Genomic DNA, 27,437 nt, shown 5'->3' with positions numbered 1-27,437 from the left:
TCTCGTTCTTGCTCAGGCTGGTCTCAAACTCCTGAGCTCAAGCGATCCTCCCACCTCAGTCTCCCTTACAGGACTGAGCCACCATGCCCGGCCTTGCAGTTTCCTTTAGATTGCATGCTAGTGGTGATGCCTCCAAAGGCAGTGGAAGCTCAAAAGTTGTATATTCACACTGAGGTCAGTCTTACAATAGTTGTAATTCCAGTGTATATTAATTATTGATCTGATGGTAGGTAATCATTCCCTCATCATCCCTGTATCTATCTCCATTGAGATGGCAGTACATTCTGTTAAGAAGAGGGTGTTCTTTTTTTCTTTTTATGTAAAGCATTTGGGGGAAAGATTTTATCTGTCCACGGAATCTTCCTTCCGAGTACATCCATATAGTGGGAAAAGAGTAGGTATGATAACCTTGGTGATTATTGAGTTTAAGAAAGAACAGGAATATAATTTCATTTATGCAAAAAAACTTTTTTGCTGCATTTTACTGCTTGATACTAGAAATTAAATGATGAGTATGACATGGTCTCTTCCTTCCAGAGTCTAAAGAAAATTGCTACTTTTCTCCTCTTTAAAATAAAAGGGAGTATACTAATAATATCAAGGTAAATATACATGTCTTTTTAGTGGGATATCTAATTTATGTTCAGAAAAGCATCAAGGCTAGAACATAAAGGTTTTCAAGACCAAGGTTATTATACTACATAAAAGGACAGAAATATGTTGTTTTGGGCCCTTGGCTTTCAGGGAGAATCTAGTTTTGTGGCTGAGTTCTGTCACCTATTTTTTTTTTTTTTTTGAGACAGAGTCTCACTCTGTCACCCTGGGTAGAGTGCAGTGGTGTCATCGTAGCTCACTACAACCTCAAATTCCTGGGCTCAAGCGATCCTTTTGTATCAGCCTCCTGAGTAGCTGGGACTATAGGCGCCCACCACTACGCCCAGCTAACTTTTCTATTTTTAGTAGAGATAGGGTCCTGCTTTTGCTCAGGCTGGTCTTGAACTCCTGAACGCAAGCATTTCTCCCGCCTTGGCCTTCCAGAGTGCTGGTATTACAGGCATGAGCCACTGCGCCAGGCTATCTACTCTCTTTCTAATGATTTTATTTTACTGGAAATTTTACCATTAGGATTAAGCCCTAGAGGTAGTAGTAAGTCTTTTCCAAACTTCACTTTAGGAGCAGTTTGAGAGCAGCTATAAAATGCAATCATATTAAGAAATATCCCAAACCTTAGATCTTTTAAGAAAATAGTTACCTTGGGAATTTTTCCCAAGGAATGATTGAAAGATATTACCTATTGGTATTTGTTCACTGTGGGTTAGGTACTGTGTTGGTCCCTTTATAAATACCGTGTTTAATTTCAAAGCAACCCTATGTTGAAATAGCACTATTTTATAGTTGAAGAGAGTGAGTCTTGGGTTAAATAACTAGCAGAAAGGTCCTGTAGCTTGTATGTGGCAGAGACAGGTTCGAAGTCCAGAGCCAACCCCTTGAATACCCTGGGTCAGTTTATAACTTAGCATTAACATGACCCTGTATTTATATGATTAAAGTTTTTGAACCCATTTACTGAGTTATGGTAAGGTTTTGTGTATTTCCAAAGTACTCACCTTAACTTTGATAGAAACAACTTTTGTCAAATACTTGTTTTATTGGTTTATTAATATTTTATTAAGCTATGTAATACAGTAATTACAATACAATACAATAACTGCTTAGTAAGGATACTGTTTGGTAAGGGCAGATGTGCTACAGCATAGTCTGTGATGTGTCATGGCACAGAAATAATGGAGCGCGTTGGTTAACGAGGTGTCAATTAGGGGAGCTTCCATGTGGCTTACCATGGAGTTGAGTTTCAGAACAATTTGGAGAATTGGAATAATGCAGAAACATAGTCCTCCAAAATAGTTATTTGGAAGGTTAATACTTTACAAATAAAATCCTTTGCATGTGTGTTAAAAAATGTAAAAGCATAATACTCTCAGAATCAATTTTCTCTTAAATATTGGTGTGTCAAGTTATCATCTAATCAGTCTTTTCCACTTTTTATGCCACATACTCATTTTTTACTCCATGTTCCTTCTGCCTAATCTCATGGTTTTTCCTCCTTTATCAATTCCCAATCTGTATCTCTGGTCCAAATATCTCTCTTATGCTCCAAGCAACTATGTCCAACTTGGTTGGATATACCACAAATACTTCAAAATCTATGTGTCTCAAGAAAATGATGTCCATACCTCCCAGTACCTTTTCTGTTTCATCATCTACTGAGATTTCCCCAACCAAAAAACTGGGAGCTGTTTGTTACCCCATTTATTAGTTTGCTTGGGCTGTTATAATAATACCACAGATGGGATGACATAAACAACAGAATTTTATTTTCTCAGTTCTGGAGACTGAGATTCTAAGAATAAGGTGCCTGCCAGGTTGCTGTCTGGTGAGGGCTATCCCCTTGGGTTGAAAGTAGCTACCTTCTTGATGTTCACATAGCCTTTCTTTGGTATGTGCATGGGAGGAGAAGGAGAGAATGACAGCATGAGTGAGCTCTCTGGTATCTCTTCTTTGTTTTGAGGTAGGGTCTCCCTCTGTCACCCATGTGTTGCATGATCGTATTAATAGCTCCCTGCAGCCTCAAACTCCTTAGCTCAAGCAGTCCTCCCATCTCAGCCTCCCAGGTAGCTGGGACTACAGGCATGCTCTCACACCTGGCTAATTTTTCTATTTTTTGTAGAGCTGGGGTCTCATTATGTTGCTCAGGATAGTCTTAAATTCCTGGCCTCAAGTGATCTTGCCACCTCAGCCTCCCAAAGTGCTAGGATTACAGGTGTGAGCCAGCACACCCAGCCTGGTATCTCTTCTTATAAGGATACTAATGCTGCTGGATAAAGACCTCACCCATATGACCTTATTTAACTTTAATTATTTCCTTAGAGGACCTACCTCCAAATACAACCACACTGGGGATTAGGGCTTGAGCATATGAATTGCGGGCAGGGGAGGGGGCACAGACATTCAGTCTAGTTCATAACATGCCTATTTTTCCTCACTGTCTGCATCCCGTTAGTCTAAAAGTTGTATCTCTTAAAGCTCCTTAATGGCTCTTGAATCTCTTTCTGTCCCAGGGTTTCTCCACCAAGGCACTGTTGACATTTTGGATTGGATCATTCTTCAGTGGGGGGAGCTGTCCTACACCTTGTAGGATGGTTAACAGCATCCCTGGCCTCTACCTACTAGATTCCAGTAGTTCCTCCCAGTTTTGGCAACCAAATTGTCTATAGACACTGGAAAATGTCCTGGGTGGGAGCAGAATCACCCCCTTGTGGAAGACCATTGCTCTGACTTCATCATTGCTTGCCTGGCTTGGGGTTACTGTAGTAGTTTCCTTAAAGGCACCCCTGCCTTCAAGTTGTCTTAAACCCTTCACGCCCGTTTTAGTTCTCCATATTATTACCAGAGCGATCTTCTCAACACGCAAATCTATTCCTGTCAGACTCGCTGCATAATATTCTAGCTTTCTTGATATGCTATACTGTTGAGGATTGTGTACAATGCCCTTTGTGACCTTTCTTCTGTCCTGTGTCTCAGCTTCATTTTTTTTTTTTTTTAACTCCTTCCCTGACCTCTTTCCTCTGACTTAGAAAGCCCTTTTGCTTTCCCCTCTGTTTTCACTTGGCGAATTCCTGTGTTTTCTTTAACACTTAGCTCAGGTGATCCTGTCAGGTTGGGTTAAGTGTTCTGTATTCCTATTTTACGTTTTCAGAGAATCTGCAGTATTTACACACCGAGGTGTTATCACCTGTATGTTTCTGTTTCCCTTACTAGTCTCTAAGCTCCATCGAGGCAGGATTTTTTTTTTCTTTTTTTTTTTGGTAGAGACAGTCTTGATATGTTTCAGCCTAGTCTCAAACTGCAGGCCTCAAGTGATCCTCCAGCCTTGGCCTCCCAGAGTGCTGTTATTACGGGCGTGAGCCACCACACCTGCCAAGAGCAGGGATCTAATGCTTCCTTGTCACCTGGTACAGAGCCAGGCAAATAGTGGATATTTACTGACTGTTACACATAGGTATGAATGTATTGTTTCAAAATTTGAAAGAGAGTGTCTCAGAGGAAAATTGGCTGCCAAGGGACATGATAAAGTGGCATCTATATTGGTAAATTCATAACCTTCTCATGGTTTTGGCGTTAATCTTGTAGACCTGAAGGCTGAATTTTCTCTGTAAACTGAGAGATCAGCCCCTTGGGGATGATTTTACCCTAACTATGCTTACATAGACCAGAATGTCAGTATACTCATATATAATGAGAAATGTAACTGTCAACCATTCTACAACAAACAGCATTGGAAATAAAATTATAATGAAAATATTGCCCAAATTGTATGAAATCGAAGTTGAAAGGATTATTAGCTTATAAAATGCTTTGATGAAGGAGGATTTGAGGTACAGTTAACAGTGTATCTATCAGGTTAGGGAAAGGTAGTAAGCTTTGTAAGTGAACTGTTGTTATACATATGTTCTTTGGGTAAGGTTATGATTTGGCAAAGTGCAGAAGAATGCCTGTGAATCCTGATTTTCAGTTTTTCGTGCTGACCAGTACTCCTTAAACACATTTATTTATAATTTTTTCTAAAAAGTGTGTAAGTGTGTGTATGTGTGTCTGTGTGTCTACATTGATACATTTATAGTCAGGTAGTGGAAGAGCAGGCATTTAGCGAAGTGAATCTAACTACATCTGGAAGAATAAACAGGTAAAAGTACCAAAGGAGATCTTTGTAAAATGCAATGAGAGAAGGGTCCTATCAGATTTTAAAGAGCTACAGAATTTTTAAAAACATGAAACATTTCCTATAGAAGGTAGATGATTGAACACATATTATTTCCTCTTTTCATTGAGACCTTACTACAGTGTAGTAAGTATTAAAAGATATAAAACACATAGAGAATGGCAGGGATGTCATCAGGGGACAAAAGAATGTAACAATTTTTTAGAAGATTGGGTAGATAATTAAGTTTCGCAAAGAGAAACCAATGTGAGACAGCCATCTAACCTGGAATAACCCTGGAAAATGAGGTGCTGTATGGAAAAACCCACATTGAAAACTTGTCTGTCTATACATACAGATAGGTAGGGAACAGTTGACTCTTATATAACCAAGTAACCAAGATGCCTACCTTATGTTCATTTTCACTCCATGCTCAGGTGGGAGACCAGAAGTTTAACTGGAAGAAGTGTATAGGAAAGGAGCAGAATTTAAGGAAACATGGCCTCAAAGAGAGAGAGGGTGAAAAGTAGGGCAGAAAAGAAGGGGATTCTTTAAAAGTCTGCTTTGGAAAATGATCAAGCAGTGACTTCCAGCCTACTCCGCCTCAACCCCTACCCTTCCCTATCCTTCCTATGAAACTTTTTCTGGGGTTTTGAGTTACAGCTCTCTGTTTTGCACAGATGCAAGCCCTGTTTCTTATCTTGGAGGGGCATCTCAGTATTAGCTACACGAGCTTTCTTTTACTTATGACTGTATAGCAAATCTTTTTCTGTCTCTTAAATCCTTTCTGTATCTGTGTTTTAGATGTATCTCTTATAAACAGCATACAATAAAGTTTTGTTTCATTATCCAATGTAACAATCTTTGTCCCTTAACTGGAACTTTTAGAGCCTTACAGGTATAAATGGTTTCAATCAGTTTGTTACAGATTTGGCAACTGGGACCCCAACTCCCCACCCGCTTTAAGCTGGCTCCTGTCTTTTTAACCATAACCCTCACGGTTTGGCACCTGCTTTCTGGCACAACCAGATATGCCAGCCCATCTTGTAGTTTCTCTGGCAAACCCTGAGATTAGTTATTATTTCCAAGGATCCCCTGTTCCTTTTAGTGTGGAATGGCATATAGAAATGAAAATCTGAGTTCTGCCACTGGAGTAGTATTGCTTCTATGCCTTTTCAGCAGACAGGGATAGGAAACAGATGTCTGTGTCTGTGTCTATAAAGGTCATGAGTTCATACTGCTACCTTTAGTTCCAGTGCAACGCTAAGTATAGGTTGGCAGGTAGCTTTCAACAAATGGAATATATCATTCCAGTGGCTTCTAATAGCTTCTGTCACCAGTTATGAAAAATTCTCAGCTTGAAAGGGATCCCATTTGCCAATCTGAGACAAGTTTAACATTAAAATAAATAATAACTGTCATTATTTCTTCGTATACTGCCTCTGCCTAATTCTTTTTCTGTTTCTGCTGGAAATGCAATCAGATATATTTTAAACCTTCTCATGCTAGCTTCGATGTGTCTTAACCACTTCCCTTGCTATCTGTCTCTCTGTGCTGCATTCGGATAGTTTATTCTGACCTGTCTTCACATTCACAAATTCTCTTTTTAATTATATAGTCTAAAATCTATACATCCATTAGAGTTTTTAGTTTTGGTTATTGCATATTCTATTTGTTTTTCTTTGGTCAGCTATGTCATTTTTATTTTATATCCCCTGGATATATTTTGAAGATAGTCTTCTATTTGAAAATACTGAGCATGTTGTATCTGGTAATTCTAATATCTCAGGTCTTTGCAAGTCATTTTCTGCTTTCTCCTGTTTTTGCTGATTCTTACTCATGGCTCTTTGTTTCTCTGGGCTGATGACCTTAACTATTTATTGCTGATTGTTCTTGGGAAATCAGTTCTGGACTTCCTAAGGCCTAGGTTGAAGTGTTTTCCCCTTAGGGAATTTGTATTTGCTTCTGCCAGGAGTTTGGAACATTGTTAGACCAGAATTGTTTCAAACTAAAATCAGGACCGGAAGTATATTGGAACGCTTATATTATGTTAAATTAGACTACTAATGTACTCTCAAGTTAAACCGTGATTTTCAACCACCACCCCTCCCCTAAGAAAGTTTAGTTCAATTTTTCCCATAGTCTCTTGGGGCTAAAGGTCCTAAGTAAGTTTACCTATTTCTCACTCTCACCTTAAAGACAGCCCTTACTATTCCTGCCGTAATGGTAGGTGATCTCACAGATTCTGCCTGTGGTAGGCCTAGGGCTTTGTCTTGTGTCCCCTTGGCCCAAACAGTTTATCAAATTGCAGATCAGTTTCATCTGGATAGTCAGATACCCTCGGGGCAAAAATGGCATTTAGGTATACCACTGGTTAATTCTCTGAGTTCCTGTGACTTCTTACTAACTTGCCAACTTAACTTTGTATTTATAAAATTTTAAAACATAAATTTCATGTGCCAACTTTAGTTGTTTTCAATAGGAGCATTGGTCTGAATAACCTAACGTATCTCTTTACAGGAAGCAAAGTTACTCTATATATTTTTGTGTTTTTTATTTCTTTCACAATAAGCTTTATTTAAAATTTTTTAAAATTATTATTATCTTTTATTTACTTATTTATTTTTGAGACAGGGTTTCACTCGGTTGCCTAGGCGAGAGTGGAGTGCAGTGGTGCATTCACAGCTTACTGCAACCTGAAACTGCTGGGCTCAAGCGATCCTCCCGCCTCAGTCTCTTGAGTAGCTGGGACTACAGGTGCACCACCACGCCTGGCTAATTTTTTATTTTTTGTAGAGATGAGGTCTTGCTATGTTGCCCAGGCTGGTCTGGAATTGCTGAGCTCAAGTTATTATTCTGCCTTGGCCTTCCAAAGCACAGGGATTATAGGTGTGAGACACCTCGCCCAGCCTAAAAAATTATTTAAAAAAGGAAAATAAAACTACCCAAAAGTAAAATAAGCAGACAACATAAATACACAAACTGTAAAAGAATAAATGTAAATGATATGTTAGAAAAAAAAATTCACCCTCACTGCTAGTCAAATAAATATAAACGAACAACCAGTTTTCACCTATCACATTGGCTAGGTTTTTAAAAAGTTTTTACTTGAAGCTTAGATAAATACAATGAGATGGGATATGCTCCTATGCTGCTAGTGGGAATATAAAGTGATATACCTTCTTCTAGATAAACAGCGACATTATAAAATAGTCTATGGAAAAATCTGAAGAATTATACATTTTGTCAGGGGTTGGCAAACTACAGCCCACAGGCCAAGTTTGGCATCTATTTTTGTATGGCTCTATCAGCTAGGAGTATTTTTTTTTTTTTTTTTTTTTGAGACAGAGTCTCACTGTGTTGCCCGGGCTAGAGTGCCTTGGCGTCGTCCTCACTCACAGCAACCTCAAACTCCTGGGCTCAAGCGATCCTCCTGCCTCAGCCTCCTGAGTAGCTGGGACTCCAGGCATGCGCCACCATGCCCGGCTAATTTTTTCTATATATTTTTAGTTGTCCAATTAATTTCTTTCTATTTTTAGTAGAGACGGGGTCTTGCTCTTGCTCAGGCTGGTCTCTAACTCTTGAGCTCAAACAATCCGCCCACCTCGGCCTCCCAGAGAGCTAGGATTACAGGCGTGAGCCACCGCGCCCGGCCTAGCTAGGAGTATTTTTTACATTATTAAAGGGTTGAGGGGAAAACACAAATTAAGTATATGTGGTAGAGACTGCATGTGGTCTGCAAAACTTAAAATATTTGCCATCTGGCCTGTTATATAATTGCATTCACTATGATATGCATGTATTAATTATATTTGTAGAAGTCTGTCAGGAATAATCAGATATGGGCAGACTAAAGGTTGATTTTGACTGAACCTACATTTTTAACAGTAAATAGAATGGATAAATAGTCAGAAGACATCCACACAGTAAAGCCATTTTCCAGAAATAATTAATGAAATAGGGAAATGTTCCTAATGAAGTATAAGATGCAAAACTATATGTGTAATATTTCATACCATATATCACGGGAAGACTGCAAGGAGATACATTAAATTTTCAAGTGTTTATCTGTGAGTAATGTTAGGATTAGAGATGATTTGGTTTTTCATGCTTTCTCATGTCTCAGTTTTCTGTTATGAGCTTACATTATACTTATGGTCAAAGAAAAAAATATATCTTTGCTACTTCCATTATGTCCACTAAAAAATATGAAGACAGCCAGGCACAGTGGCATGTGCCTGTAATCCCAGCTACTCAGGGGGCTGAGGCGGGAGGATCACTTGAGTCCAGGAGGTTGAATCAGCCTGGGCAACATAGTGAAACCCCCATCTCTTAAAAAAATGTTTTTAAATTTTAAAAAAGAATATGAAGAGACATGACAGTTGAAAAAATAAAGAACTCTTTGAGGGATATGTCCATGATTTTTTTTTTCTTTCGATAACCCTGTCATTATGATAGATATGTCCATGTTTTATTCATCTTTATATATCCATACATATCAGATATGCTAGGTGCTTGGTGAATGTTTGTGAATGGGCGACTAGGTAATAAACATGAAAAACTGCTCAGCCTTAAGGAAATACAGATTCAGATTATGTATGTATGGCCTATCATTTTTCCCTTATCAAATTATCAAATGCTTAATAAAAACGCTTGTATTTTTTTTTTGGAGGTGTGATTGACATAATAAAATTCACCCTTTTTAAAATGTACAGTTTGATGCATTTTGAAAACAATAATCATGTTACCATCCCCACTGTCAAGAGCAGGAACATTTCTATTTCCATCACCCTAAAACATTTCCTTGTACCCCTTTGTAGTCAGTTCTCTCCTCTCTCCTAATACTTGGCAGACACTATTCTGGTTTCTGTTACAACAGTTGTCCCTTTTCCAGAGTGTTATATAGATAGAATCATAGAGTATGTCGCTTTTTGTTCTGGCTTCCTTAGCATAATGCTTTTGACATTTATCTATATACCAGTGGATGGTTTATTGTTGAGCAGCATTCCATTGGATATACTGCATTTTGTTTATCCATCCACTGGGTGATAGACATTTGGGCTGTTCCCAAGTTATTATGATTATGAACAAATTTGCTATAAACACTGGGGTTACAAATCTTTGGCCACAGATTTTCATTTCTCCTGGGTAAATACCTAACAGTGGAAGTGCTGGGTCATATATGGTCAGTATATTTATAACTTTATAAGAAACTGCCAACCTGTTTTCCAAAGTAACTGTACCATTGCATTCCCACCACTTGCTAAGGTGTTGAAACAAATACTGCTGTAACTCTTTTGGAAAGCATTTCGTCAGTTTGAATTAAGTCAGTAAAAATGTTTATTTTCTTCGACCCTCAAGAAAGTCTTTGTGGCTGGACACAGTGTCTCATGCCTGTAATCCTAGCATTTTGGGAGGCCAAGGTGGGAGGATCACTTGAGGCCAGAGGTTTGAGACCAGCCTGAGTAACACAGCAAGATCCCTGTCCCTACAAAAAATAAAAAAATTAACCAGGCGTGGTGGCTCACACCTGTAGTCCCAGCTACTCAGGGGGCTGAGGCAGGAGGATCACTTGAGCCCAGGAGTTTGAGGTTGCAGTGAGCTATGATGATGCCATTGCACTGTAGCCTGGGCAACAGAATAAGACCTTGTCTCAAAAAAAAAAAGAAGAAGAAGAAGAAAAAGCAAAAATGTCTTTGTAAGGGAAAATCTGAAATATGCACAGAGATATCTATCGAATTACCGTTGTAATAGAAGACTGTAAAACATGTACACCACAGCTGTTGTCTTTAGATGCTTTAACCGTATATTCAGCACTAAACTGGGCATTATGGTGGGTTCAAAAGAGATTTAAGGCATGCTCCTTGACTTATGTAGCTTACAATCTGGTTAGAAAACAGTGTAAATTACATGAAATTATCAGTAAGCAATGCAATACTGCGTTAAATGAGTTTTAACGTATGCCATATTAGGAAGAACGAGCAGTAAGGCTGATGACTCGGAAAGATTTCATTCAGCAAGGTTTTGAAGCATGGCTAAAGCTTGAGTTGGAAGGTTGGAGCTTTCTAGGAGGTAGAACACAATGTGAGTAGAGGTAAAATACAGCCTCAATATGTACAAATCATTGGAATGCATATATGGTGAGGTAACAAAACCATGTTATTGGAGGCTCTTACAATGCAGCAGGAACAGCATAAGCTTTCAAAGCTGGAAAGACTTTGCTGTGAGGCTCGTCATTCTTATAAAAAGGCTTTGAGATAGTCTGGGACACAGCAGATGGTCAGTAAATGGTAGATCCAATCATTTTTATTAATATTAATACAACCAGTAGGAATTTAAGCTCAATAGAGTAGTTTGATAAGGAACCATTGCTATCTTTTGAAAAGAGCAGTAAACATTATATAAATTATATTCATGGTCATTTTTTTCTAGTAGTTTATGTAGGATACAAAAGAGGAGAAGGGAAGAAAAACTTTTTTACCCTAAGTATGATCTACAGATTGGGGAGCCTCTTGGAAGCAAAAACTTTATCCTATTGTTACTTTTGTCTCCCATGATTGGCCCATTATATGAGGAGTGGTAATAGCTGGTCACAGGATTTATAATTAATCCAATGAAGGCATAGAGAAGACTATCTAGATTATTCTGAAGTATAACTGTGTTAAGTGATAATGTTGCCTGGATGAGGCTGATGGACTGGGCAAAAGATTGGAAAATCCTGGTTTGAATCAGATGTTAGTTCCTTGAATATATGGAACGAGAGAACAGTCACAGGGGAAATGTCATAAAAATAGCTATAATAGCTGTCATTTACTTAGCGCCTTATTTATGACAGGTATGTTGCATATTGTCTCACATTAAAGTTATGTTACAGATGAAGCAGAATTAGTGACATTGCCCATAGACACACAATAAGTGTTAGAGCCAAATATGAACAGTATACATAAACGCCAGCTCCAGTGTCACCTCCTCCTTCCAGGAAACTTTCCCTGTAACTTCTTTTCACCCCCACGCTCTCTCCTACACAGTCTAGCTTGAGGCCCCTTCTCTGTTTTCTCAAGATAACCAGTTTGTAAATGCAGTTTTGCATTTGCTTATGGAATTGAAATTACAGAACACCTTTGGAATTCAGGGACTTGGCATTTTCTGATGCAGCTACTCCTTCAGTAATTCGATAGTCACAGGTGAGGGTCCATGGTGTGGAGTACCGCAGTGCAGGGCAGGTATACCAGAAGGATTCAGTCCTGTGAGTGTAGGCCCAGCTCTCAGATGTCAATTGTCCAGAGTTTCAGAAGTCTGGATAAGTGTCCTCAGCAAATGTAAATGATCTCTATTTCTTTTTATGTTTGTCTCATCTACCACCTAACTTATTATTTAACTTGGAATTCAGTCTAACACAGCTTCTAGTGCATATTTGTATTTAAGTAGTTATTCATAGTATCTTTAAACCATAGGTCCGTTGCTGTACCACTTTGAAAATTTGGCAAATGAACTTTCCATAGAATTGAGCTATGAGGATATTAAAAACGTTGTTCTACAGTATGGATTCCAGATAGAGGTAAGGATGGAATGAAATATTACCAAAGTTTAACTTCTAAAGCACTTAAACAGGAATAGCGACAATGGCAGTTACTTCTTAACTTCTCTGTTTATTCATCCATGAAGTGAAGATAATTCAAGTTGAGTATCCCTTATCATATGGACATAGACTGATGGTAATTTTATACAATACTTTTTTTTTTTTTACTTTGGCTTAATTACTTCAAAGCATTCAATATTTTTAATAATTTTGTGCACCTGTCACATGTGGTCAGGTGTGGAATTTTCTACTTGTTGCATAATGTCAGTGCTCAAAAAGTTTTGGATTTTGGAGCATTTCAGATTTTCAGATTAGGGATGCTCAACCTGTATTATTTAGCTTTCAGAATTATAAGGATTTGGGATAATGTCTGTGTAGAGGGAAGACTATAATCCCTGGTGAAATAGCCTTTCAATAAGTGATAGCTGATCATTATCATAATATTGGCCTTAGTGGACTCTCACTGATAGATACCAAGTAGATTAGGCTCTGGGGGGAGTAATAGAGGATGGGAAGGCAGGTGTAAGAGGCATATTGTTCACTATATGTCCTTTTGTATTGCGTGATCTTTTTTTTATCATGTTCATTGTAAGGTTTTATGATATTTTGGCTATTGTGTTCTAGTTCATTTATTTAGAAGCATTTCATTCATTTTAAAAATAAACAGAATAAACACCTTCAAGGGCGGCTAAATAAATAATATACAATAGATTTGTTCTTAAGAATACAGAGAAGCAATATATTATAGTAGTTTAGAAAGTTCAAGCTCTGGAGTTCAGCTGCCTGGGTATGAATCCCAGTTATACCACTTACTAGTGTGACATTGAGCAGCTTATACTACCCATTCTTTGTCAAGTGGGATTTCTGATAGTACTGATCTCATGGGAATAGCTGTATGTAATAAATGAATATGCTTAAAATAGTGTCTGCCACTTACAAGTGCTCAGTATTTGTTAATGGTGGTGTCATCATGACTGTCATCATCATTATGATTATTATTTGCATTTCAGGTGGAAGAAGAATCTGTCTTGTCAACATATACTGTGAATGATCTCTCTATGATGAAATACTACTATGAATGTGTCTTGTTTGTGGTCCGTAAACCACAATAATAGTCTTAAGTGATATTACCTGGAAAAAAGTTTAATAAGAGCAAATGATGAAATAAACAACTCAAAATCAACTATCAGTGATGACAGGACACAACCTCAAATCAGTGGTGCCTTCTTATTCCTAACAAAATTTAGAAATAGTGTCTATTTTCTTAATATGTCTATTGCATTTTCAGAAATATACTATGCCATGCAGATTTGTACTACATGAGTAAAAATGGAGGAAATGTCTTCAAGTATACTTTTTCCTTGAAACCCAGAATCATCTTTCAGTAGAAAAAACCTAATCTCCAGTGTCTTCATGAAGCTGTCTGTTGCAAATCTGCCATATTAATGATTAATAGTATTGAAGTCCATAATAATCTTCCAGGTTTTCTTTTGTTGTATGCATTGCACACGTTATTTTTAGAAAAGTCTGAGGATCCTCTGTCATTTTTAACATCTGGAATTGGGACTTATGTTCACTTTAGGCCTAAACAATCTATACATAAAATGCGTGTCTATTCTTTTATCATTCAAATTATTTTTTCTAGCGTAGCTGAATTCAGAGAAGCATCAAACATTTCATTTTTATGAGATGTCAAATTTAATAATATCACAGGCCAGTAAAATGCATTCAAGTAACTGAGAAATTAACAAGTCTTTTGGCTACACTAAACTGAACACTTTATGAAAGCATACTCATCATGGATCACTTTGAAATGTGTGAGATCTCAACAGTTGAAGGGAGGCATAAAACCTTTGTTAAAGGTAGTGCTAGGAAACTGGGAAAAGAAGAATAAAATTTACCCATTTGAAATGGATGATTTCGAACTATAAATGAATACAGTTTGTCAGTGTGATGTTTACAATAATGTCTTTTCTTTAAATTATCTGGATTATGAAAGCAAGCACTTTTTTTCATTAAAACAATTATATACTAGTAAAAACTGTCATAGTATTAATGTGGGAAATTTTGAATATGAAATTCAGGGATAAATTACTGCCCATGGTCTGTGTTTTCATTATTATAAGCAGCAGCCATTATGTAATTTCAGATTAACGCCAATTTTGTTCTCTGATGGATGGAGTTTAAACAGTATATGCTGCTTTAAATTTCTACCTCTAGCAGATCTTTATTGGAGGGAGTTTTCCTTTGTAATTTTTTAAATATATATTATTCTGTTTCCAATAGCTTGGAAAGTGGAGATGACCAATGTTTTAACCTTTTCTTGAAGAAAAGGAAGAAATCTTATTGAATATTTTCACAGATGATTGTGATTGCTTTAAATGGCCTCTGTGGCAATTTGAATTAGATAAATTTAATCTCAGTAATGTGCTAGTAGCATAAATATCATGTTTTAATAGGAAAACTTATTTGTAAGTCTTAGAACTTTGTCACTTAGGTTGGGGGAGTCACTACCCTATTTAGCATGTTACAAGTGTGTTGGGGGGAACTTTTCTGCAAACAGTGATGGAACTTTTGTGACCTTTACTCTCACTATGCAAAGGATTCCATGGAGTTAAATATGACTTTTCAAATTAGGGAGGTCTGTAACCTTTGGCGTTTTTTTTTTAACTATTTCTCCTTTTGTGTCCCTCAATACTTGGCAGATGAACATTTGGTGGGAATGAACTTGAAATTAATTTGCAAGGGGGAAAACAAAACCAATTTTTTTTTTAAGAAAAAAAAGAAACTTAAAAGGTGCATAAGTATTTTTAAAAATCCATTGAATGGAAAGGAATGCATACTGTTTTTGAGTGATCTAGAAATGCTTTTTATTCACTGACTAGTATTCTCTTTTTTACAACTTGTATCAAAACAGGTATCTTTGTTTTTCTCACAGTGGTAAAAACAAGTTGACACTGGGGGGTTGGCTTTATTACTTAAAATTTTTTTGCTATTAGGTTTTTTTTTTTTTTTTTTCCTTGAGACAAGAGTCTGGCTCTGTTGCCCTGGCTAGAGTGCCGTGGCATCAGCCTAGCTCACAGCAACCTCACACTCCTGGGCTCAAGCAATCCTTCTGCCTCAGCCTTCCGAGTAGCTGGGACTACAAACATGCGCCACCATGCCTGGCTAATTTTTTCTATATATATTTTTAGTTGTCCAGATGATTTCTTTTCTATTTTTAGTAGAGATGGGGGTCTTGCTCTTGCTCAGGCTGGTCTCGAACTCCTGACCTTGAGCAATCGTCCCACCTCGGCCTCCCAGAGTGCTAGGATTACAGGCGTGAGCCACCGCGCCCAGCCTTGTTATTAGGTTTTATTCTTTAATAATGTTACTTCTTTCTAAATTATAGCATATATTTTAGTTAATTCTGCGATCAGTCATTTCATTTGTTAATTTCTCCCTCATATCATGAATTTTTCTTAAATGTTCTATACAAATTACATCACTTTTTCATAAAGCTTTTGTAGTTAATATATTCTAAACTTGAAATGTGGTATCAATCAATAATAGAAGTGTCACTGGATGATTTATTTAATTTTGTTTCTCTTAATTTTAGTCCTAGCTACTAAAGTGTGTAAGCCTTAAAGTTTTAAATTTGTTTCTTAAATTAGCTGTATACACAAATGTTTTTATTCATTTTCGTAAAGCGGAAGGAGATAGGTCATTGTGCTTGCTTTTTTTTAAATTTCTATATTCTGAAGCGGTGCACATTTAGGGTATGTTAATCAAGTGAGCAAGGTGGAATATGTAAAATATAAAAAGAAGCTGTATAAATCACAGTATAAAATTATGAAGTTTGGGAACTGTAAAATGTACTGTATTTATATGTAACTCTCATTCTAAAAGTTGTCACACAGGCTGAATTGGAAGCTTCATGTCTGCATGAAATTTCCTATATTTTTAATGTGTATGATGGACTTAATTTTTCTCGAATATTAAAGTCTGCTGATTGCTATGAAACAATATTTGCTTGGTTGTTTCCATCTAAGTTAGTGTAACCATAGATGGGGGAATTTTAATTCATTGAATACATATACTTTTGAACACTTGGATTAGCCTGTTTTATATGTTTCTAGAAAGTCAGTAATATGAGTACTTGGCCTCTGAGTATGCCAGGCTTTTTACTATTTATTTTCATTTTGTTTTATTTAAGTTCACTGTAATGAAGTTGGAATCCACCAAGAGAAAAAAGATTAAGCTTTCATTTTGTTAAATAATAGAAAAAGAATTATAAAGGAAACCAATTGAAGAGGGCTCCAGGACCAGCCATTAGTAGGGTGAACACTTAGATTTTCTGGGTTCATTTTCCTAAACTACTGTTTGTTATCTCAGGCAAGCCATTCTGAGCTTGTTTTCTCATCTGAATGATGTGATTAATACCATCTATTTCAAAGAGTTTTTATTAGGTCATATGAGCTTTTATGTGTGTATGTATAAAAGCATGTGGTAGACAATTTCTGTAAATGTAATTTCAGTCTCTGCTGACTGCTATACAGTGATGGAAAAACATGCAGGTTGGTAGCAGGGCATTAGTTGTAATATTATGTTAAGTAACCCTTTGAAAAATGTTTCAGTGGAATACTGGGGGGAACTGTAAAAAATGGTAAAATGGTAGGTATAGATACAGATTCCAAAAGTTTGGTGGGAATTATAATGGAATTTAATAGTAGGTAGCAGAGAGGGAATAAATAAAATTTAATGGAAGGTTACTCCCACTTTATAAACATGCTAGTACATGCGTCTTGCATGTTTATTTCTCTTTGATAGCTACTTAGAAGTGAGATCATTCAGTCAGTATGTATATGCATTTTCAGTTAAGTTGCTTTTCAAAAAGACTGAACCAATATACATGCCAGCAACTGTGTTTAAGAATAACCTTGTGTCCATTCCATAGTCAATACTGGATATGGCTGAGCTTTTCATTTTTGTCAGTATAGCCATACCTTGTTTTATTGTGCTTCACAGATGTTGCATTTTTACAAATTATAGGTTTAGCAACCTTGCATTAAGCAAGTCTATTGGCACCATTTTTCCAACATCTTGTGCTCATTTTGTGTCTCTGTCAGCATTTTTTAGTGATTAAAGTATTTTAAATTAAGATTTGTACTTTTAGATAAAATGCTATTGCACACTTACTCTAGACTACAGTATATAGTTAAACATAACTTTTATATGCATTAGGAAACCAAAAAATTTGTGTAACTCACTTTATTGTGATGGTCTGGAACTGAACCCACAATATTTCCAAGATATGCCTATGTGAAAAAAAATGGCATCTAGTTTAATATTCATTTAATTATTAGGAAAACTAAGCAATTTCCATGATTGTAATGGCCAAAGAGAGGTGTCTTTCATCTGTCAGCCTTTAGGATTTCATGTGGCAGACCTCAGCCAAAGTTAGCAAAAACATAGGTTCATCAAAGGGAATATTGGCTAGAGCCAGGAGGACTGCCTTGAGTTCTGTCAATTGAGAGGAGAACCGTATCTGCTTTTGCTCTTACATAGCTGGCACTAAAGCTGAACAGCAACAGCTCATTGGACCCCATTATGTTTCATCTTAGCAAACAATCAGTGAAGTAGGCCTAGGAGTTTAGGGGAAACTTGGAGTCAAGGGCCCCATTGAACCAATGGCTTTGCTTTAGGCAGTGTAGTTGGCCATAAATTTACCCCCATAGCTGCCACTTTTTCATGCAGCACCAAAAAGCTGCTCTGGCCAGGCCAGCTGTACTCCTGAATATACTATTTCTATTTGACTGGCAAGGCTTGTTAGGTTCTTTTCACCTTGTTAGTCATCAAGTCCAAGTAGACCCACCCCAAAATGGGGATGTCAAGCCAAAGGGTCATAAGGCCTCAATGAGTCACACGTTTTCGACAAAAGCTTAGTAGCAGAAGGCAGAAGCTGCCTTCTTTTATAAAAACGAGGGTGTACTTGGTGGCTGGGTCAGGCAGTTGTTCCTATTATAGTTTTAGTCACGGAGTACTTAGGGAGCCATTAAGTCTGGCTTTTTTTCTCCTTTTGAGGTTCTGTATTATTTCTGCTGGACCACGCAGGAGGGGACAGTCGATGAGAGCACTCCTTGAAAGTGAGACAGGATGGGAAAGTACAGGCATAAAATACATCAACGCTGTTATACATATACTGGATTGGTCCAAAGAGCCCTGACAACAGATTATTTTTCAAGTGTCCAGCTCCTGGTCAAAAACGTGTGTGAATTTTCAGGTCCAAACATTTAATTACAAAGACTTTGCCTGGCAGGCATCACAAGAAAAAGCTGCCCGCGCCATACCAGACTTGGGGCACAGCCGATGCATTGCAGTCTCTAAAGGGCATTGCACCAGGCTCTTGTCATGCAATGGACAATGCACTGGACTTGTAAAGGGAATTGCAGTCAAGGACTTGGGCTCTTAAGCATATCTGCATTCTTAGCCCAAGTGCCTCTGCTGAGACTCGCTGCGTATGTGTGTGTGTGTGAGGAGGGATTGAAGACACTATTTGCATTCTGACTTGGTACTTTTTCCACTCCTTGCCCTTCCCTTTCCCTCTCCTCTTCCCACTTTCACCCCAGGGATATACAAAACTGCAGGAGCCTTTTCAGAGTTCCCTCAGCAGTGAGGAGACTACCTGTGCTGATCCACCTGACCCTCAGGTGTTGCACTATTCCACAGGGAGAAATGAAAGAGAGGAGTTGGTGCTTTCTCTAGTTTAGCCTCTTGCGTATATTAATACTATTTCAGTGAGTGATTAAAGCCCTGTTACTTTCATTTTGTCGTGTTTTAATTGGCTATTCCAACACCTGCCAGCTCAGCTCCCTCTGGCCCCTAACAATTTCAGTTTCCCTTCCCCACTGTAAGCCCTGTCCAAACCCTATCAGTTGATAAGGTCTTTTTTCCTATGGGAGCACAGACCAAGAAGTTTAACATCAGGTGCTACAACACGGATGCTAAAAGACCAAATTATTCCCACTGCTGGGAGATAGGGTGGCAGAGGAGGCTAGTCCACAGGGACAGTGAGGATGGTGGTGGGGAGGAAATTCGATCGCAGCGTTTTTCTCCATTGACCTCTGTCTTCAGGTTCAGTGCCTGAGTACTGCAGCTACTTCTTCCCCATCTACTTCCGGCATCCATTGAGTGTCCAGCCTCCAGGACCCCTTTTTTCCAGTGCCGATCATAATCCCAAAGGACACAGTCCTGAACACCATAATTCTGAATGCTGAAATCCTGAAAGATCAAAATCCCTAGTCTAAAATCCCTAATGTCTGAAGTTCTGGAAGGTTAAAATCCTGAATTTTGAAATCCTACAAGCCGAATTCTGGAGAAGGAATTAGTTTGTAGTGTAGTTGCATCATGTTAGGTGGAACTATTTATTATTGTCTTTATTTGGAAATTAAGTATGGTTTAAGGAGATGCACATGGGTGCCAAGTTGACAAGGAGCAGACTTGTGGACTTAATTTTAGATGTCAACTGGATCAAGGAGTAACTAGAAACCTGATAAAGCATTATTTTGGGTGTGTCTGTGAAGGTGTTTACAGAGGTGATTAGTGTGTGTTTGTGTGTGTGAGAGAGAGCCAGTTTATATCTTTTTAATTGATGCATAATAGTACATAGTTTCAGGGTACATGTGATAATTTAATACACTGATAAATTCATAAAGATCAAATCAGTGTTCTTGGGATATCCATCAACTTAAATATTTGTCTTTTCTTTATGTTAGAACCATTGAAATTCTTCTCTTCTAGCTATTTTGAAATATACAATAGATTATTTAAACTATAGTCACTCTACTGGCCTATCTAACATTAGGTCTTATTTCTTCTATCAAACCATATATTTTTGTCCCCATTAATGAACTTCGCTTTATCTTCCCCTCCCTAGTCTATATCTTTTAAGTGGAAAGTTTAATCCATTTACATTCAAGGTTATTATTGATACGTAAAGGCTTGTTCCTGTCATTTTATTGATTTCTGGTTGTTTTCTATATCCCTTGTTCCTTTCTTTTTCTTATTATTTATCATTGTAGTTTGGTGGTTTTCTGTAGTGGTAACATTTGAGTCCTTTTTCTTCCTTCTTTGTGTGTTTGCTCTACCGGTGGGTTTTATACTTTAATGTGTTTTTGTGATGATGGGTATCATCCTTTTGCTTCCACATGTAGGTATCCCTTAACCATTTTTTTTAGGCCCAGTCTAGTGGTGATGGATTCTGTCACCTTTTCCTTATCTGGGAAAGATTTTATGTGTCTTTCATGTATAAAGGATACCTTTGCCGGGTATAGTATCCTTGGCTAGCAATTTTTTCTTTCGGCACTTTGAATATAGCATTCCATTCTCTCTTGGCCTATAAAGTTTCCATTGAGAAAATTACTATTAGTCTGATGGGGATTCCTTTGTAAATGACTAGACACTTTCTTCTTGCTGTTTTTAGAATTCTCTTTTTTTCTTTTACTTTGTACAGTTTGACTATAATGTGATGCAGAGAAGACCTTTTTGAATTGAATCTCTTTGGGGATCTCTGAGCTCCTGTATCTGGATGTCCAAATCTCTTGCTAAATTTGGGAAGTCGTAAGCTAGTTTTTCATTAAATAAGTTCTATCACTTTCATTTTTTCTTAGTCTTCTCAAAAACCAAAACTTTTGATCACTTTATGATATCCCATATGTTACATATGCTTTGTTCATTCTTTATTACTCTTTTTTTCTTCATTTTTGTCTGATTGGGTTATTTCAAAAGACCTGTCTTCAAGTTCTGATATTGTTTCTTTTGCTTGATCTAATCTATTACTAACTCTTTCTAATGTATTTTGTATTTTATTCAATTAACTCTTCAGCTCCAGAACTTGTTTGGTTCTTTTTTTATGATATCTATCCTTTTGGTATATTTCTCATTAATACCCTGAATTATTTTCCTGATTTCTTTGTATTGTTTATCTGAGTTCTCTTGTATCTCACTGAGCTTCTTTGATATCAATATTTTGAATTCTTTTCTCAAGATTTCATATATTTATTTTTCATTGATCTCTGTTGCTGGAGGATTATTGTCTTCCCTTGGAGGTGTCATATTTCCTTCCATTTTCATGTTTGTTGTGTCTTGCATTGATATATGTGCATCTGGTGTAACAGGCACTTATTACAATTTTTTAAAATTTTCTTTGATAGGGGAGAACTTTTTCCTGAAGATGTATCTATTATGTTGGTTGGGTGGGATTTGGATTTGGGATGATTCTGGGTGTGTGCAGTAGTATAGTTTCTGTATGATTTCTTCAGCTGTAAACAGGATCAGTGGTGTCTGTGACTTCCTCAATTGCTTAAGGTGTGGTTGTTAGTGAAGGCTGTGGTGAAATTTTGCTAGGGATGGGGACATTACGGGGGCCAGTCCTCGGGCCCCACTGGTGGCAGTGGTGGGCTGAATGTGCCTATCCTTGGGCCTCTGAGTGGCATACACTGACACTGGTGTTAGCAGGTCCAGACGTACTAATTCTTGGGCCTCCGGGTGAGTTGCGCAGGTGCTGATAGTGGCAGCACTGGGCTGTGCAGGTAGGTGGGTTCTCAGGCTCTTGGGCAGGCTTTGTACAACTAGGCCTCAGGAGTAGGTCCTTTTTAGCATTCCCATTCCTCCTCTTATGTATTTATTTGTGATAGAGCCTTAGCAGGAATTTCCTGCTCCTCCCCGAGTAGTAGTGTCAGTAGAGGATGCTAGGTGCCAAATTATTTTCTGTCCCGCTCCCCAAAATGAAGATTTGTGCTTCTACTTTTCCTCCAGAAATAAAGGAACTTTGCCTTTGTCCTTTGAATGAGAGGGTTTCCTACTCCTACCTCTGAGGCAGAAGAGGTTTGCTTCTACTCCTTCCACAAAAGCCATGTCTGTGCCCTGGGAAAATGTTTGCTTGTCCTCCGTCAGTAACTTAAGGCTTTTGCTTATAGGGAAATAGGAGAGCTTTTGTGCCTATCTCCACCTCAGCAGCAGCTACAATGTATATCTTCACCTTCCAAGAGGTATCCGCTCCAGTCTCCTGCCATGTCACCAATCTTTCTTTTGAGCACCCCACGGAAGGCCATTAAAAAAAGGCTTGTGAGTAGAAACATCCCTTGTGACTGGGATCCCCAGCTATTCCAAATAGATGCTAATGTACAATTGCCAAGAATGTAAAATTTTTTCGGATTTTGTCTTAGTAGCTTACGAGGAAGTCACCTCTTCTTCCTCTTGTGTTCTGGCAAATCTGAAAATTTCATGTGTCCCATCTCTTAGAAAGGTTTGTCCCTCTTTAATTCAGTTTACTTAATTACCTTGCAATGTCAGTCTCATGGGCTTAAGAAAAACTATGATTTTGTAGATTGTAAAGAAGCAGCATAGAAAAAGAGGGAAACAATACAAAGTTATTTGTTACCAAGATAGCTACTGCTTCGCAAAGAGACATAGTCACCTAACTACGTGGGAATCTCTGGACTGGCTGGAAAGAAATGCCCTAAGAATAGTCCATGAAAAGGACAGAGAGAGAGAGAGAGAGAGAGACAGAGAAAGAATTTATGTACTAGTAATAATTTGCTTAGGGGAAGATAACAGTGTTGGCCTCTAGTGAAGAAACTTGCAACCCATCCCTACAAGATAGCAGTGACAGCAATATAATCTGAGGTGGCTCAAAGATGTGTCCCATATGCCTTCTATCCCTGTTGGCCAGTATCCCACCATGTAGGCAACTACTGATAATAGTATCATTCCAGAAACACTCTGTGCATTACAAAAAGATTAAAAAATACAACACATACAGATATGCACACATATAGGTATATAATGTATATATATATCTTACATATATCTTTTTAATACAGGCATTATCTCATTTTATTGTGCATTTTATTGTGTTTTGTAGATTTTTTTTTGTGACAATCCTGCATTAAGAAAGTCTATCAGTGCCATTTTTCCAATAATGTGCTCACTTAGTGTCTCTGTGTCACATTTTGGTAATTCTTAAAATATTTCAAGTTCATTATTATTATTGGCACAGGAGTGAGCACTGACAAGCTTTTAATTATTATATCTGTTATGGTGACTTATGATCAGTGATCTTTGATGTTACTATTGTAATTGTTTTGGGACACCACAAACTGGGCCCCTGTAAGACAACAAACTTAATTGATAAATGTTGTATGGGTTCTGACTGCTCCATCAAGGAACCATTCCCCCATCCCTCCCCTTCTCCTCAGGCATCCCTATTTTCTGAAACACAACAAGATTGAAGTGAAGCCAATTAATAACCCTCTAAGTGTTCAAGTGAAAGGTAGAGTTGCACATCTCTCACTTTCAATCAAAATCTCGAAATGATTAAGGCTGAGAGAGGAGAGGAAGCTGCAGAAGAAAAGTCAGAAGGTAGAAGAGGCTGATTCATGAGGTTTAAGGAAAGAAGTCATCTCTATAACATAAAGGTGCAAGGTGAAGCAGTAAGTGCTTATGTATTCTAGAAGCTGCAGCAAGTTATCCAGAAGATCCAGCCAAGATAATTGATGAAGGTGGCTACACTAAACAATAGATTTCCAATGTAGGTGAAACAGCTTTATATTGCAAAACGATGCCATCTAGTCCTTTCATAGCTAGAGAGAAGTCAATGCCTGGCTTCAAAGCTTCAAAAATCTCTTAGGGGCTAATGCAGCTGGTGACTTTAAATTGAAACCAATGCTCATTTACCATTCTGAAAGTCCTAGGGCCCTTAAGAATCATGCTAAATCTCCTCTGCCTGTGCCTATAAATGGAATGAACAGAGCCTAGATGACAGCACATCTGTTTACAGTATGGTTTACTGAGTATTTTAAGCCCACTGTTGAGATCTACTGCTTAGAAAAAAAGGATTCCTGTCAAAATATTACTGCTTGACAATGCTCTTAGCTACCCAAGAGCTCTGATGGAGATGTATGAGGAAATTAATGTTTCCATGCCTGCTAACACAATATTCCTTCTACAGCCCATGGATCAAGGAGTAATTTCTACTTTCAAGTCTTATTACTTAAGAAATACATTTTTGTAAGGCTATAGCGGCCTTAGTGATTCCTCTGATGGATCTGGAGAAAGTACATTGAAAACCTTCTGGAAAGAATTCACCATTCTAGATGCTATTAAGAACATTTGTGATTCACAGGAGGAAGCAAAAATATCAACATTAACAGGAGTTTGGAAGAAGTTGATTCCAACCTTCATGGATAACTTTGAGGGATTCGAGACCTCAGTGGAGGAAGTAACTGCAGATGTAGTGGAAACAACTAGAGAACTAGAATTAAAAGTGGAGCCCAGGCCGGGCACAGTGGCTCACTCCTGTAACCCTAGCACTTTGGAAAGCTGAGGTGGGAGGATTGCTTGAAGTCAGGAGTTCAAGACCAGCCTGAGCAAGAGCGAAATGCTGACTCTACCAAAAAAAAAAAAAGAAAGAAAGAAAGAAATATTAGCAAGGCAAATACCTATGATCCCAGCTACCTGGGAGGCTGAGGCAGGGGGATTGCTGGAACCCAGGAGTTTGAGGTTACAGTGAGCTCTGATGACACCAATGCGCTCTACCTGGGGCAACAGAGTGAGACCCTGGCTCAAAAAAAAAAAAAAAAAAAAAAAGTAGAGCCTGAAGATGTGAATAAATGGCTGCAATCTCATGATAAAACCTGAAAGGATGAGAAGTTGCTTCTTGTGGATAAGCAAAGAAAGTGGTTTCTTGAGATGGAGTCTACTCCTGGTGAAAATGCCATGAACATTGTTGAAATGACAACAAAGGATTTAAATATTACATAAACTTAGTTGATAAAGTAGCCGTAAGGTTTGAGAGAATTGACTCCAAGTGTGAAAAAAATTCTACAGTGGATAAAATACTATCAAATAGTATCACATGTTACAGAGAAATCTTTCATGAAAGGAAGAGTCAACTGATGGAGCAAACTTTACTGTTATCTCATTTTAGGAAATTGCCACAGCCACCCCAATCTTGAATACTAACCTGATCAGTCAGCAGCCATCAACATCGAGGCAAGACCCTCCACCAGCAAAAAGATTACAGCTCTCTGAAAGCTCAGATGATTGTTAGCAGTTTTCAGCAATAAATTATTTTTTAGTTAACATCTGTACACTGTGTTTTTAGACTTAATGCTATTGCACACTTAGACTACAGTGTAGTGTAAGCATAACTTTTATATATATTGGGAAACCAAAATAACTGTGTGATTCACTTTATTGTGAATTTGCTTTACTGTGGTGTGGTAGTCTGAAATTGAACCCACAATATCTCCGAGATTTGCCTACATATTTTGGCCAATATATACTATTGTGTACCTTGCTTTTTTGACTTGACATTATGTTTTGCCTATATTTTTCACAACATGGGACATCAGCCAACAAAGGACAGTGATTGCCAAGAGATAGAAAACAAACAAGAGGAGTCCTACTTATTGCCCAGGATATAGGATTATCAGGAGAAATCCTGGAAAAGTCTTGCAGAATCCCTGCATTGAGGAGGTGAAGTTGACAGTCCAGGCAGACTAAGGCAGCAAGAGTTTGCAGGACAGAGCATCTGAAAGGAGGGAGCTGCACATAGAGAGAACATTGGCGATCCTCCTTGAGTAATCTGCAGAGAACCGATCAGTGCATGTGTGTGAGAAAACTACCCAAGGCTAGAGAAAGAAGCACAAGCACCTGAAAGTATCTAGAGGGAACAGAAGCCAGGGCTTACACAGGACCAAAAAGAGTGCCCGTTCCCATATCCAGGCTGGAAGACCGTAATTCACAGGGCACTGGGTATGGCACAGAGAAAGCTTTTGTCTCAATAGTGTGGAATAATCAGCCCTAGACTAAACAAAGCTCAGGTCCCATTTGCCAGAGCTTGTAAGACCCAAATGGGTCAAACTATTTCTACGTACCTTAACAGCATCTTAGAACAAAACTCAGGAATATTTATAGAAATACAAAAATATTTAGCACCCAACATAGTAAAACTCACAATATCTGGTGTCCAAACAGAAATCACCAGGTGTGCTGAGAAACAGGAAAACATAATCCATAGAGAGGAGAAAGATCAATCGATTGAAACCACTGACAGATACTAGAATTGGCAGAAAAGGACATCAAAACAGTGAAAATAACTGTATTCCATATGTTCAAAAAATTATCTAGACATGGAAGATATAAACAAAAGACCCAAACTGAACTTGTAGAGATGAGGAGGTAGAGTAACAAAAAAGAAAGGAAAATAATTTGAAAGTATTTCAAACTGTAAGATAATGAAAATACAACATATCCAAATTTGTGAGATGTAGCCAAAGCAGCGCTATAGGGAAAGTTATAGCTTTAAGTGTTTATATTAGAAAAGAAGAAAGACCAAAATCAATGACCTTAGGTTCTCCCAGAAGCAGCTAAGGAAAGAAGAGCAAAGTTAACCGAAATTAAGTAGAAATCAATGAAATGGAAAAAAGAGAAACTAAGAAAATACCGTCCCAACAAATTTGATGATTTGGACGAAATGGACAAATTCCTTAAATAAGTGGATCTGGTACTATATACAACTTAGGATAAAGTAACTTCAAATTTTACTTCCAGGGCCTTTTGAAGAGAATACAGAGCAGCGCCAAAAGCTCCAAAAATGTCATTTAAAAAGAAAAAGGATACTATCTACAAAAATTATAAAGTATCTAGGAATAAATCTAACAAAAGACATAAGCTCTTTATGGTATTATAAAATTTTATTGAAAGACATTAAAAAAACCTAAATAATTAGTCATATAATATTCTTGGATAGGAAGTAAGATTGATATTGTGAAGAAAAGAATTCTCCCCAAATTGATTTACAGTTTCGATGCAATTATAATCAAAATTCCAAAGGGTAACAAATTATAGATGATTCGATATGAAATCATCTATATTGTTCAAAGGGCCAAGCATAGCTGAGACATTCCTGAAGAACAAGATGTCAAAACTTATTATGAAGCCATAGTAATTAAGACACAATTGTAATGGCCCAGGATAGCAAATAGACCAGTTGAAGTGAATAGAGAGCTCCCAACCAGTTGCACGTATTTGTGAAAATTTGACTTAAGACAACAT

At 37.7% G+C, this 27,437-nt stretch overlaps 1 protein-coding gene across 1 annotated transcript in view; it reads left to right on the top strand.

The window, feature by feature from the left end:
- Positions 1 to 13,539, top strand: part of LOC105810421 (chromosome unknown open reading frame, human C9orf41) — an 86,951-nt gene extending 73,412 nt beyond the window's left edge. Inside the window, exons 6-8 of the mRNA XM_012644417.1 lie at positions 10,732 to 10,813; positions 12,214 to 12,317; positions 13,349 to 13,539. Coding sequence (XP_012499871.1) covers positions 10,732 to 10,813; positions 12,214 to 12,317; positions 13,349 to 13,450 — 288 coding nt within the window. The 3' untranslated portion in view covers positions 13,451 to 13,539. The remainder of the gene's footprint in view (positions 1 to 10,731; positions 10,814 to 12,213; positions 12,318 to 13,348) is intronic.
- Positions 13,540 to 27,437: the final 13,898 nt, after the last annotated feature.

This window comes from Propithecus coquereli, unplaced genomic scaffold (assembly GCF_000956105.1).
Source record: "Propithecus coquereli isolate 6110/MARCELLA unplaced genomic scaffold, Pcoq_1.0 Scaffold211, whole genome shotgun sequence".
Taxonomy (NCBI): domain Eukaryota; kingdom Metazoa; phylum Chordata; class Mammalia; order Primates; family Indriidae; genus Propithecus; species Propithecus coquereli.
The sequence above is the reverse complement of the archived record's forward strand: the minus strand, read 5'-3'. Positions and strand labels throughout refer to the sequence as shown.